This window comes from Berghia stephanieae, chromosome 5 (assembly GCF_034508935.2).
Source record: "Berghia stephanieae isolate SIO BIC M18660-M18661 chromosome 5, UCSD_Bste_1.3, whole genome shotgun sequence".
Lineage (NCBI taxonomy): Eukaryota > Metazoa > Mollusca > Gastropoda > Nudibranchia > Aeolidiidae > Berghia > Berghia stephanieae.
Window position 1 is genome coordinate 4,607,594 of NC_088364.1, and position 12,649 is coordinate 4,620,242.

The following is a 12,649-nucleotide window of genomic DNA, read 5'->3' on the forward strand; positions in this document are numbered from 1 at the left end:
TATGCATTCCACGAAAGAATATAGATAATTCATCAAACAAGATGTCTGATGTCAACAGGGATTACCCTTACTATCCAATTGAGCAGATTAGGGAATAATCTTGCCAAGGACAAAAAACACTAAACGGGACTTTCGGGGTCACAGTGCAAAGTCTTACCCACTGGACACTTCGTCTCACCCCAATAATAATAATATATAATAATAATAATAATATAATAATAATAATAATAATAATAATAATAATAATAATAATAATAATGATAAAATAATATTATAATAATAATAATAATAATAATAATAATATAATAATAATAATAAATAATTATATAATAATAATAATAATTTAATAATAATATAATAATAATATAATGATGTAATAATAATAATAATAATAATAATAATAATAATAATAATAATAATAATAATATGAGAAGAAATAGTTTTTTAACCTATAAGGTACGTTTACATAAATAACTGTATTACCAGTCACGTGCCAGTAAATTATCTAGGTTCGGGAATAATGAGACTAAAATTGGTTTTGAAATTAGGATTTGATAACATGTTTGAGTACCAGTGAGCTGGTAATGATATTCAATTGATATAATAATAATAATAATAATAATAATAATATGAGAAGAAATAGTTTTTTAACCTATAAGGTACGTTTACATAAATAACTGTATTACCAGTCACGTGCCAGTAAATTATCTAGGTTCGGGAATAATGAGACTAAAATTGGTTTTGAAATTAGGATTTGATAACATGTTTAAGTATAAGTGAGCTGGTAATGATATTCAATTGATATCAAAGTATTCAGACATTTTAGGATACAATACGCTTCAACAATCGTGACGTCACTTCCCCCGTAATGACACAGGATAACTTAGTAACTGGCTCTAAACTATTGGAACAATGACGGACGCCCTAATGAAATACTTCTCCGACGAGCATAAAAGTCTATCCAGAGGAGAAAAACATTAGAAGTCTGATCATGTTTTTAATTTTATGCATTCTGATTACTTGACGTGTGAAAAAGTTCTAGTCAGCATAAAGAATAATAAGTACCGATTTTCTTTGTTTAGAACCAAGTTGTTCGTTGCTGGCCGGCGTGACATCAGACAATTGAATCGTATTCTGGATTGGAATCTAAATCAAGTGTATTTACTATCAGTTTTATGCTACGGAATGAACTATCCCTACTTGATTTATATAAAAAATAATAGTAAAATAATAATGATAACAATTTTACTGAGGTTTTCTTGTCCTTAGAATCAATAGTTCATTCGGTTACAGGCGCTTATAGTTCCAAATTGTCATACAAAATTTACATACAAACACACCAATAATCATACAGATGAATGGAGTTTTACCAAACGTCGATATATGATTGAGCATTCTCAATGCTATCGTTTTCCTTGAGTTAAATCTTACATTTTTTGATTATAGATAATAAATACCTATAAATGGCATGACGCTTTTCCAAACAATTGATCTAGGATGTTACTTCACATAATCATAATAGATCTGAACCAGAAGATCCTCATTGGGTACAATTTCTAAAAAAATCTTTGAACACTGTATTTTGGTGTAATAATACACTCAAGATTTCATGTGACGCGTAACATTGCCAGCATGTTTATAACCTGTCGCGTCGAATCATATTGATGTCAATCTAGCATTGTTGAAAGACTATCACAGACATCAACATCTGAAGACAGAGAGAAAGACTCCCTCAATTCCATCATGGATGACAGGTACAATGGATTTGTGAATAGTAATGAACACACATAAATATAACAGATTCGATAAAGAGCTAAATACCAAATTCATAACCGTTCCTGAGCCAACAAAAAATACAACGAAACAATGAAAACATAAATTCATTATAAACAATTAATGGTTTATTCACTGTTGCTTATTGCTTTTCACAAATAAATATAACAGCTTCGATAAAGAACAAAATACTAAATACGGAACGTTTCGGGCTCAAAACCCTTCATCGCCCAATAACAAAGAAAACCCCAAATAAATACATTAAAACGTCACTGTAGAATCCAGAGAGATGGCAGAGATATATAATTTGACAGCTTGATATCTCAGTTGGTTTGTGATTCACTACATCTACCTGGTGTAACGTCACGAGATTTCCGTTGTCAACAACAACAACAACCACAACACAACAAAACAACAACAACAACAACAACAACACAACACAGAAAGATGACTAAGACACTAAAGAACAAATTTCAGATGAGTGGCAGACGTTGTTCAACAACAAATTCGTCCTTAGTGTCTCAATTATTCTTCCTGTTTTCTTGACCAAGGGGAAGTCCGAAACATCCAAATAATTTGTGACCCACTGCCCAAGCGTTTTTTTCCAGAGTACGGCGGTATGCTTTTTTGAGAAGAATGAAAAAACATTTCCCAAATTAAAAAAACAAATAAACAAATTACAAACTTAACGTTAGTTATTGTTATTTCTTTATATAATTGACATTTAGTTGAATTCCCCACATTGATTTCATTCTGATAGCGTACCTGATTTAGGTAATGGGTGACGCTCAACGTGAACGTATTGACAGGTCTGATAATCCAATTCATTATGGGCTCATTGTTGTCATGAACATTTTAAAAAAATGACGCAAAATATTGTCCATTACAAAAATGTTAAACTCGGCCCATAATTTCTTTCGGATGTCAGACCTGCACATTCTAGGAGCACATATTTGCAGGTCTGATAACATAACACAAAATTGGGTCTAATGAAACATTGTTGTAATAGACAATATTATTCGTTGGTTTGAGATTATTTCCATTACATTAAGAAGCCATCAAAAATTGGATTATTAGATCTGCAAATAAGTGTAGGTCGATCACACTTTGTAGATTGTTGCGATAAATTAATAAGAGGGAACAATAGTGTGACATCACATCTTCATCGTTTCCGGGTTCTAAATCAAAGCAATTCTTTGTTCACAATGGCATTGCATGATGCAATCTAAAGGGAACGGGAAATGTTTTCAAATGACCCGATTAGTGACTCTCTACTTTGGAGACACCGAGGAGCAATCTGGAAAAATAAATGTCAACAAAACACCCGATATAAAGAGACTCTTTACTTTGGGGACACTTCGGAGCAATCTGGAAAAATAAATGTCAACAAAACACCCGATATAAAGAGACTCTTTACTTTGGAGACACTGAGGAGCAATATGGAAAAAGAAATGTTAACAAAAACACATGATTAAACGTGACTCTCTACTTTGGAGACACTGCGGAGCAATCTGGAAAAAGAAATGGTAACATAACACCCGATTTAAAGAGACTCTCTACTTTGGAGACACTGAGGAGCAATCTGGAAAAAGAAATGGTAACATAACACATGGTTTAAAGATACTCTCTACTTTGGAGACACTGCGGAGAAATCTGGAAACAGAAATGTTAACGTAACACCCGATTTAAAGTCACTCTCTACTTTGGAGACACTGAGGAGCAATTTGCAAAAAAAATTAACATAACGCTTGATTTAAAGTCACTCTCTACTTTGGAGACACTGAGGAGCAATTTGCAAAAAAAAAAAGAAATGTTAACATAACACCCGATTTAAAGAGACTATCTAATATGGAGAAAATAGTGAACCCATCAGGTATTGAAGTATTTCATGACAACGGTGATTGATAACATTTCCAACGGTTTGAAAGAGGAGCTTAAAACCGGAAGCAATGGGGATTGCCACGGCATATAGTTGTACCTTTTGAGGAGTCTATTTAAATGTAAGACTAGTCGGCCTGAGCTCAATAGATTGATGTTCAATTAAAAAGCAAAATCTTTCTCTCAAAACTTTCTCTCTCGGGTTGAACAATGCAACTGAACAATTGAACGTATTTTATCTTATACATCAGGTCCTATGTCTTGTTGAGCCAAATTGTCAAAAGTTACTTAAAAGTCATGATTACTCGAGGTACACAAATTTGGGCGTTTTGCAGTCTACTAAACTATGTCTATTCTCTTTGACAAAAAAAAGATAAATTTAACTCGATTTTATTATTCTATTTATATAGAATTTATATCTATTTATATATATTTATATAGCTTCAATATTTAGCATCTCTATTGTACCCATATAATATACCCGATTGATACGCTATGTAACAATATATGTAATCATTTCAAAAGATGACCATCTTATCATCATCTGGTGCCTTGCCTCGAAGCGTAAGAATTATGCATTTCCAACCCTCTCTGTCGTACGCTGCCCTGATGGTGTCCACATTACCTTCCCCCTTGAGTCCAGTTCCTATTGCTGTCCACCAATTTCATCCTCTGTCTTCCTGCTGCTCAATTTCCATCTATCATTTCTGTTGTCACCAGCTTCTCAATCCCCCCTCTCTTTCTCTCTCTCTCTCTCTCTCTCTCTCTCTCTCTCTCTCTCTCTCTCTGTCTCTCTCATCACTACATGACCAAAGAACGTTGTCTGTCTTCTTCTTATTCTGACAAAAATAGTTTTTTTATGACTATATAGTAGTAGTAGTAGTAGTAGTAGTAGTAGTAGTAGTAGTAGTAGTAGTAGTAGTAGTAGTAGTAGTAGTAGTTATAGTAGTGGTAGTAGTAGTAGTAGTAGTAGTAGTTAGTAGTAGAAGTAGTAGTAGTAGTAGTAGTAGTAGTAGTAGTAGTAGTAGTAGTAGTAGTAGTAGTAGTAGTAGTAGTAGTAGTAGTAGTATTAGTAGTAGTAAGCTTCACAATCGGAATGACCCTTGCTGAGAATTGTGTGATTCAGTCATGGTCGATAAATATAGCTGCTCTCTCAATCCATGTTGTCAATTGTTTCCATTGGTCATGGTCTTGGGCCAGAATTTTGAGACTGTCAAGATCTTGTTGTGACTTTAGTACGGAGGGCACTGCAGTATTTCTTAGTTCTTCAGGGACTAATTCGGCCTCATCTGAATCCAGAAATTTCTGATATGTAGCGAGGCCCTGGTTCAGGGTAGTTACTATAAAGTGGTCTCCCTACATAGTTGTTGCCATGAAGGAAATATTCTGTCATTGCAGTTTGGGCTGGGATGTTATCTTCTCGACGCAAGATGTGACCAAATAGCCTCCATCGCTGTTCTTTTATTATTGTACTCAGGCGGTGGACCCTGTTTTTTCATAGAGATCAGTATTTGTAATTTTCTCTGGCCAATAGATTCCGATTACGCGACGTAATTGTTTGCGGTGGTATGAATCGAGACTTTCTAAGTTCTTTTTTGTGAGGCCCCAGGTTCCACAATTATATGTCAATATCGAAATAATCAGTGCCTCGTAAATCTGTATTCGTTTATTCTCACTGATTATGTTATTTCTATATGACTATATAACTTCCACAAAACTGGAATGAAAAACCTATTTGGAAACATTTTTAGATCAACATTATTCTTCGTTAATATCTGAAGATGGGTTTTGAGTTTTCCTTATAAACATTTTGTTCTTTTGTGAAGTAGTCCCGCAGAGTTATTAGGCTCATGGAGTCGGATTTTATCCCGGTTTCTATCGCGTGAAGCGGACAATAGAAATGACTTGGTGTCCTTTGGATTGTGACCCAACTATCCGCTCACTGCTAAGTGGACAGGGGTGTCAGAAAAAAAAATCTTGACTGCACCCGGGATCGATCTCGATCCCTTTGCTTGTTAAGCGAGTGCTCTACCAACTGAATTACACGTATGGACCTCCGTTCTTTTATGAATCTGTTATATTATTTTTTGTTTTAATGCATTTTAAACTACAAAGCTCTTTCTCAGCCTAGAGTTTATCTTACTATCATTATTTAGAGTGTTACAAGCAAGTGCCAACTCCTCGAGTACAAATGGAAGATTCCTCTTCACGTTTGATGTCTTTGAAGTAGAGCCTGCAGGTCTCCTCAGCGATTTTACCAGGTTCATGTTTGAGGTGGTGGTCTGGGTGTGTTTGTGTGGGGCTGTCAGTATGGTCGGGATTGTGACCAACACCGTCAATCTGGTTGTTTTCATCAGACAAGGTATTCTATCAGAAAGGTACATTGCTTCCTCTGTCTGTCTGTCTTTCTGTATGTTTGTTTGTATGTTTATGTGTCTCTATCTATCTATCTATCTATCTATCTATCTATCTATCTATCTATCTATCTATCTATCTATCTATCTATCTATCTATCTATCTATCTACCTATCTATCTATCTATCTATCTATCTATCTATCTATCTATCTATCTATCTATCTATCCGGACTCCATCTTCCATTTATTACTACTCTCTCTCTCTGTCTCTCTGTCTCTCTCTCTCTCTCTCTCTCTCTCTCTCTCTCTCTCTTTATCTATATAGCTATCTATCTATCTTTCTATCTATCTATCTATCGGTCTATCTATATATCTATCTATATATCTCTTTATTTCTCTCTCTCTCTCTCTCGGATCTCTCTCGCTCTCTCGCCTCTCTCTCCCTCTCCACCTCTCCTCTCGGAGTTCCCTCAAAATGAATCGTTGATTCAAGTTAAATACAGGCTTTAAATCAAGTAGGCTTTCTTCAGAGCCAAAAGACCCCAAGATCCGTAGCATATTCCCTTTTCTGCAGCATTAATAGGACGGTAGAAATTGACTTTGGACGTGAAAATATATGCAGGTCTGACATCTGAACCCACTCATGGGCATAGTTTAATATTGTCGTAATGGGCAATATTTTGCGTCATTTTTTGAGCTTTCCATTACAACAATGAGCCCATAAGGAATTGGGTTATGAAACCTGCAAATAAGTGCATATCGGACAATATGGTTGACACCCTGTTCGATGGATTATCTATATTCCTTCATGGAATGCAACGGTATCTAATTATGCCGTGCCGGATGGGCATAATTAAACAAGAAATATTTTAGAAAATGATTGATACCCAGTGGATAGAATTGAAGGTAACAATAGCACGCGGCTGGCGTATCGCAAAGTGATCTTCCTCTAATCGAACAGCCCAAGCCAGAGAACTTTCTGGTGAAAATGATTCTCTTCCTTTAAGACCTAACAAACACGACTATTTCCCCTATCAATTTCAGGGCCAGCGTGGCTCAGCGGTCTTTACTTCGTACCCGAAAGGTACCGAGTTCGATTACCCACCTCAGCGCTGTGTGGCCTTGAGCAAGCCACCTCGCCCTAGCTCAGTTTGTGGAGTCTTCCCTTGGGATAGACCCTAGGGACAAATTTCCCCTGAAGAATGAATAAAGGGAATTTTATTTTTTGAATTTTTATTTCTTAAATTTCGTAGCCATGATATTTTGAGGCACACACAGTCATAAAATTTTTGCTGTTCTCTTGGAAGTTTTCTTGAAAAACTTATAATCATATTTATGTGAGAGATATTCCATTACAGCAACGAGACCATAACAAAGACGTGCAGTTTTCTTGATCTAGAAGTATATAAAAAATTGAGCTTTTAAATAGCGCAATATCCATTAAACGTGCTCTAAACGTTTTACAAAGGGTTTCTGACCAACAGCAACACGTAACATGTAAAACGAGACATGACGCCTGCTAGACGATGCTACAATTGTTTCCGACAGAGGCAACGCTATTACCGACCAGGTACTCATTTTACACCTGAGTACGGTGGGAGAATGTGAGTAAAGACCCTTTTCCAAGGACTCAACTGTGCGCCGATCGAGGCTCGAACCCAGGACCTTCCGATCCGAAAGCGAGTGTCATAGCCTACCACAAGACTACATTTCCCCATAGTATTTATAAATGTACACAGTCATAAATCCTTTAACTGTAACTAGTGTGGGTAGAACGATACATGAACATCGTTCCTAGATTTGATGACATATGTGGCCACATATCCATATAAATCAAATTATTATAAATATAAAATACAAAAACATAATGATAACTTAAGTCTTAAAGTGTATAGTGTAATAACCGTGCTCGAATCGCGTTACAAGGGGTTCCAGCCAGCAGCAACACTTAACATATAGGACGAGACATGGCGGTTTTTAGGCGATATTACAATATTGTTACGACAGAGACAACGCTGTAAAAGGACCAGTACTCATTTTACACCCGTCTTCAATTATCGACCAATTTAAACGACCCTCATCTTAGCAATAACCCTCAAACCGGGACTTTAATGAAAATCACACGAGCTTCCAGGTTTGAGAGTTTTTGCCAAGATGAGGGTCATTTAAATCGATCGATATTTGAAGGACGAGTTTTTTTGGCCAAATAATTCAATACATGTCTTTACAGAATCATGTTGTTAACTGGTTGATTTTGTTTACTATTTTATTTTGACATTCATAATTGATCACTTTCATCTCCAGCGTGACAGCCAACCTAGCTGGTCTTGCCGTGGCTGACCTATGTTGTGTCACCACTATGTTTTTGTACAGTATAAATTTTGTCATTGTGCTATGGCCACCCCCTGGAATTCCTTGGGACCCTCTTAGGTGATTAGATCGTCTTATTCATCATCATCATCATCATCATCATCATCATCATCATCATCATCATCATCATCATCATCATCATCATCAGCATCATGGAGTCTTCATCATTTTAGAAATACATGGTTATCATTTTAATACGTTCATGGCTGCACTCGATATAGATATTGATTTTATAACATTGAAATGTCAGTTATAAATATATAAAATGATAAAAATAAACAGATAGAAAAATAAAAATAAATACCTAAATGAACAATGACTAAATAATAAACAGATAGATAGATAAATTAATAATAATGAAGAGAACTAACTTAAAAGTAAGAAATATTGAAATGATAAAAATATCGTCTTTGAAAGTAAAGATGCAAAACTGTGTCACCATGTCGAATGTTTTTGCTGCACAAAAAAAAAGAAGGCCAGCAGGTTTCACAAACCATCGAAATCAGATGTTTTCATTGCCCTATAAATTTCAACTTTTAGAAATATATCTAGACTCTAAACTATGCTTAATATGCTTTAACACCAACGCAATAATGAACGTGTAGGACGAGACATGATGCATGTAAGGCTCTGTTACAATTTATTTTTAGTGATGGTTATGATGATGATGATGATGATGATGATGATGATGATGATGATGATGATGATGATAATGATGATGAAGATGATGACGATGACGACTGTGAGGATGATGATTATTTATCAAGTTTATCAGTTATAATGCAATTTTATAGAAATTTATTTCTGACATGACTAACTTTTTAAAGATTTAATTCATCCCCAGCGTCATGTACCTGGCTGCAGGCTGGCCTCGTATCATGTTTACAAGAGTGACTTGCTGTATCACTTCCTATGTGGCTTTGGAAAGATGTATGTGTGTTGTGTTGCCTTTCAAGGTAAGATTTATATTGTGCCAATGATTCGAAAAAGTAGTAAAATTTATGGAATTGATTAAAATATTGTATTCTATGCCATGATATAATATGGTAGCAGCAGTTTTCTGACGTTGACACTACATTTTGTCCATTAATCCAGTCAGCGAAGACATTCCCGCTCACATCCTTTTGCAAACTCGTCCGGCAGTTGCTTCACAAAGCCTTATTCAATCAGATGCTCTCAGTGATACGAAGCTGCCAGAAGCTGTGAACTGTAAAAATTAATAAAAAATGAATATAACATCTTCGAAAAATAACAAAATACCAAACTCGAAAAACTACAAAAAGTTCAGAATAGAGCAGCAAGGCTTGCCCTAGGTATTGGTCGCAGTGACTCGATGGGTGTCAAGGAGATGTTGAGGGCATTACACTGGCTACCAAGTAAAGCTTGTATTGAATACAAAATTGCTCTTCTTTATTTTGATGCCATCAATTCACGAAGCCCTGCCTACATTCAAGAACTGATTGTCCCCTACAACCCCACTCGAAGTAATCAGGCGGGGCTGTTTTCAGCAATGTGTCACATCCAACAGAAAATACACCTATTTGATATTTTTAACAAAGGGTCTATCCAAAACAGCTCTAATTAATCGTGGTACTTTTAATGAAGTTGCTGTGACTCCATTGTTTAAATATTGACTATAATTTGTTGAAGAAAAATGCAAAGATTTTGTTTGTAATTCTCTTTTTACTGTCTGTCCATCGATACATTGACTCGTCTTGTTATAATTTTGAAGATGGTCAGTGACCAGCTTGTTGGAAATGATCGATACATTCTAGTCAAGACAATTTATTCTTGCATAAAGCACTTTACGCGTATTATCACACTCGGTTCTGGGGTAAATAAGGGCTTGGCTATTGGTTATGAAGAATATTGTGAAAGCGTCAACACGAAACGATGTCTAACAGGCAACTTGAAGTACAAAATAGGAATTTATCTTATATATGGGCATCCAAAGTAATAATTGAAGCATTGCAAATCCCTTTAGACATGTGGTAACGCAATCTATAAAAGTTAATTAAATCATTTATTGATTTATCATGTTACTATTTTACAGGTCAAACAACTTTTTACAGCGACGCGATCTATTTGTGTCATCACTTGTATTTTTGTCTTCATCATTTCCTCCTATATTCCAATCTACTATACCCACCGCCTGGGGAACGTTCGAGACCCAAGCACAAACAAAACCCTGGTTGGCATGGTTTTATTGGACAACGCATATGAAGTTGACCGCATCATTCGCAAAATGAACAACATAATCCTCCCGACAATCTTCATGACTGTCGTTATCGTGTGTACACAAGTCACAGCCTCACGATTAATCGCGTCTTCAAAATGGAGGAAGAAGAATGCCACTTCCGGATATCAAAGCATCTCCAAGAGTGATGGCAATGAGCTTCAATCACAGGGTATCTCAAATAAACAATCTGACTGTGATCAAGTGAAACAGAAAGTTGTTTCATCCGGTAAGCCAGCAGCCAGTGGATCAAACACGTCCAGCAAGGAGACAAAAGTTGTAAAAATGATTACGTTTATTTGTACAATTTTTATCATCTGTAACTCGCCTTGCGTCATCATATTCTATACACGACTTTTCATACCAGAGATTGCAAACGGAGGTCGATACAACAATTTCTTTTGGGCTATATATTCTTTGGATTTCCTTCTGGAGACCATCAACTCCAGTATCAACATTGTCGTATATTACAAGATGAGTTCTAAATACAAACAAGAGTTTAGAAGCTTGTTTGGGATGAAAGAATGAAGCAGTTGATATAATAATAATAATAATAGTAGATCTTTATTGTCCATAAATATGGCAATTTGTCATTTAGTTACACTTGTTATAATGTTAAACGATAACTAAGATTGAACAGATATTTCACTCCTACTTATTTTCTCTCTCTCTCCCTCTCTCTCTCTCTCTCTCTCTCTCTCTCTCTCTCTCTCTCTCTCTCTTTCTTTCTTTCTTTCACACGTGCGATATACACAACATAAACATATTCATTTCGTTTTCAATTTGTTACGATTGTGGCAATTCGACACCAAAAATTATCATCATTATCAATTGGTCAGTTAATCTTACATTAAATAAATTAATCAGTTAATCAGTCAACGAATCAATCCTTGGTTTTTCTGTACCATATGAAATATTCAAAATTTTTATTGCTGATGGAACGAACGTTGATTTATACTTGTTAGTTCTGCATTTAATCTGACAAAACCTTCTCCCAGATGGTAAAAGACTAAATTCATGGTATAAAATATGTTTTTTATTGTTGGTAATTGAGAATGCTTTCCTTTCTATTGCTTTTCCATGAATTCTTTCTACTCCATCAAGAGGATGGTTTATTATTTTGATGCCTCTTTGATAGATTTTGAAATTTTTGATTTATCTTTAAGTCGGCATCCTCCAAACCATATGGTGCAGCCAAACGCAATAACACTTTTAATCAATGAGTCATAAACTCTTAACATAGTTTTCTTCCTTACTTGAAATGTTCTCAATTTCCTTAGGATGTATAATCTTTGGGCAACTTTCTTAGATATTATATTAATATGTTGAGAGAAATTGAGGGAACTATCAATGGTTATTCCTAAATATTTAAAATAGTCAACTATCTCAACATCATCTTTACCGATATGTACTTGCAGTTTTTCGGCACCACGTACGAGGGTGGGCTGGAAAGTTTTGCAATTTTCTTTATAATTTAAAAACATTTTTTCAGCCCACCCTCGTAGATTTCAAATTTTTGTCTCTCATCTTTAGCCCATGATTAACGGTTGTAATTTTATCCTTTACTTGTCGTGATGAAAATTTGGATGTTTGTTTCAAAAGATAACATTTTGAATAATATGAAAGACCGCGAAGCATCTTTCCCTCTTTCACTCGTATTGTTACAGTTTCGAAAATTGCACAACTCTATTATAATTCCAATACCAAATCCAGAACATTAGTTACCCCTCACTTTGTACTGTATGACAATATCCACAATACAATTTCTACCATAAATAATGTATTATGTGATCTATCGCCTGAACAGCATATTATTTCGGTAGTTCACATTATGTTAAAATTGGAAATATAGTCATAGTTATAAATCTCTGGGTCAACTTTATACATTATATTCTGGACAAAAAATATTTTGGCCTAAATTGACCAAGACCAATATCAGAGATTTTTGGACATCTTAACTTAAAATTTACTGTTTATTCTCTGTGTTTCTCCGAGATAATACCGGATAAAGTGATGGGACACATATTTGGCCTTCT

At 35.2% G+C, this 12,649-nt stretch overlaps 1 protein-coding gene across 1 annotated transcript; it reads left to right on the forward strand.

Annotated features, from left to right (window-relative positions):
- Positions 1-1,666: 1,666 nt before the first annotated feature.
- LOC144974056 (uncharacterized) lies at positions 1,667-12,045 on the forward strand. The gene is made up of 5 exons (XM_078916944.1): positions 1,667-1,754; positions 5,808-6,029; positions 8,312-8,437; positions 9,222-9,333; positions 10,431-12,045. The coding sequence occupies exons 1-5, from the start codon at positions 1,744-1,746 to the stop codon at positions 11,139-11,141; spliced, it is 1,182 nt and encodes a 393-aa protein (XP_078773070.1). The 5' UTR covers positions 1,667-1,743; the 3' UTR covers positions 11,142-12,045.
- The last annotated feature ends 604 nt before the right edge of the window (positions 12,046-12,649 follow it).

Bases quoted from the DNA above. Each gene is read 5' to 3' on its own strand.
- LOC144974056 (XM_078916944.1), top strand. The intron at 6,030-8,311 runs GTACATTGCTTC...TTTCATCTCCAG, and splicing joins CAAGGTATTCTATCAGAAAG to CGTGACAGCCAACCTAGCTG. The intron at 8,438-9,221 runs GTGATTAGATCG...ATTCATCCCCAG, and splicing joins ATTCCTTGGGACCCTCTTAG to CGTCATGTACCTGGCTGCAG.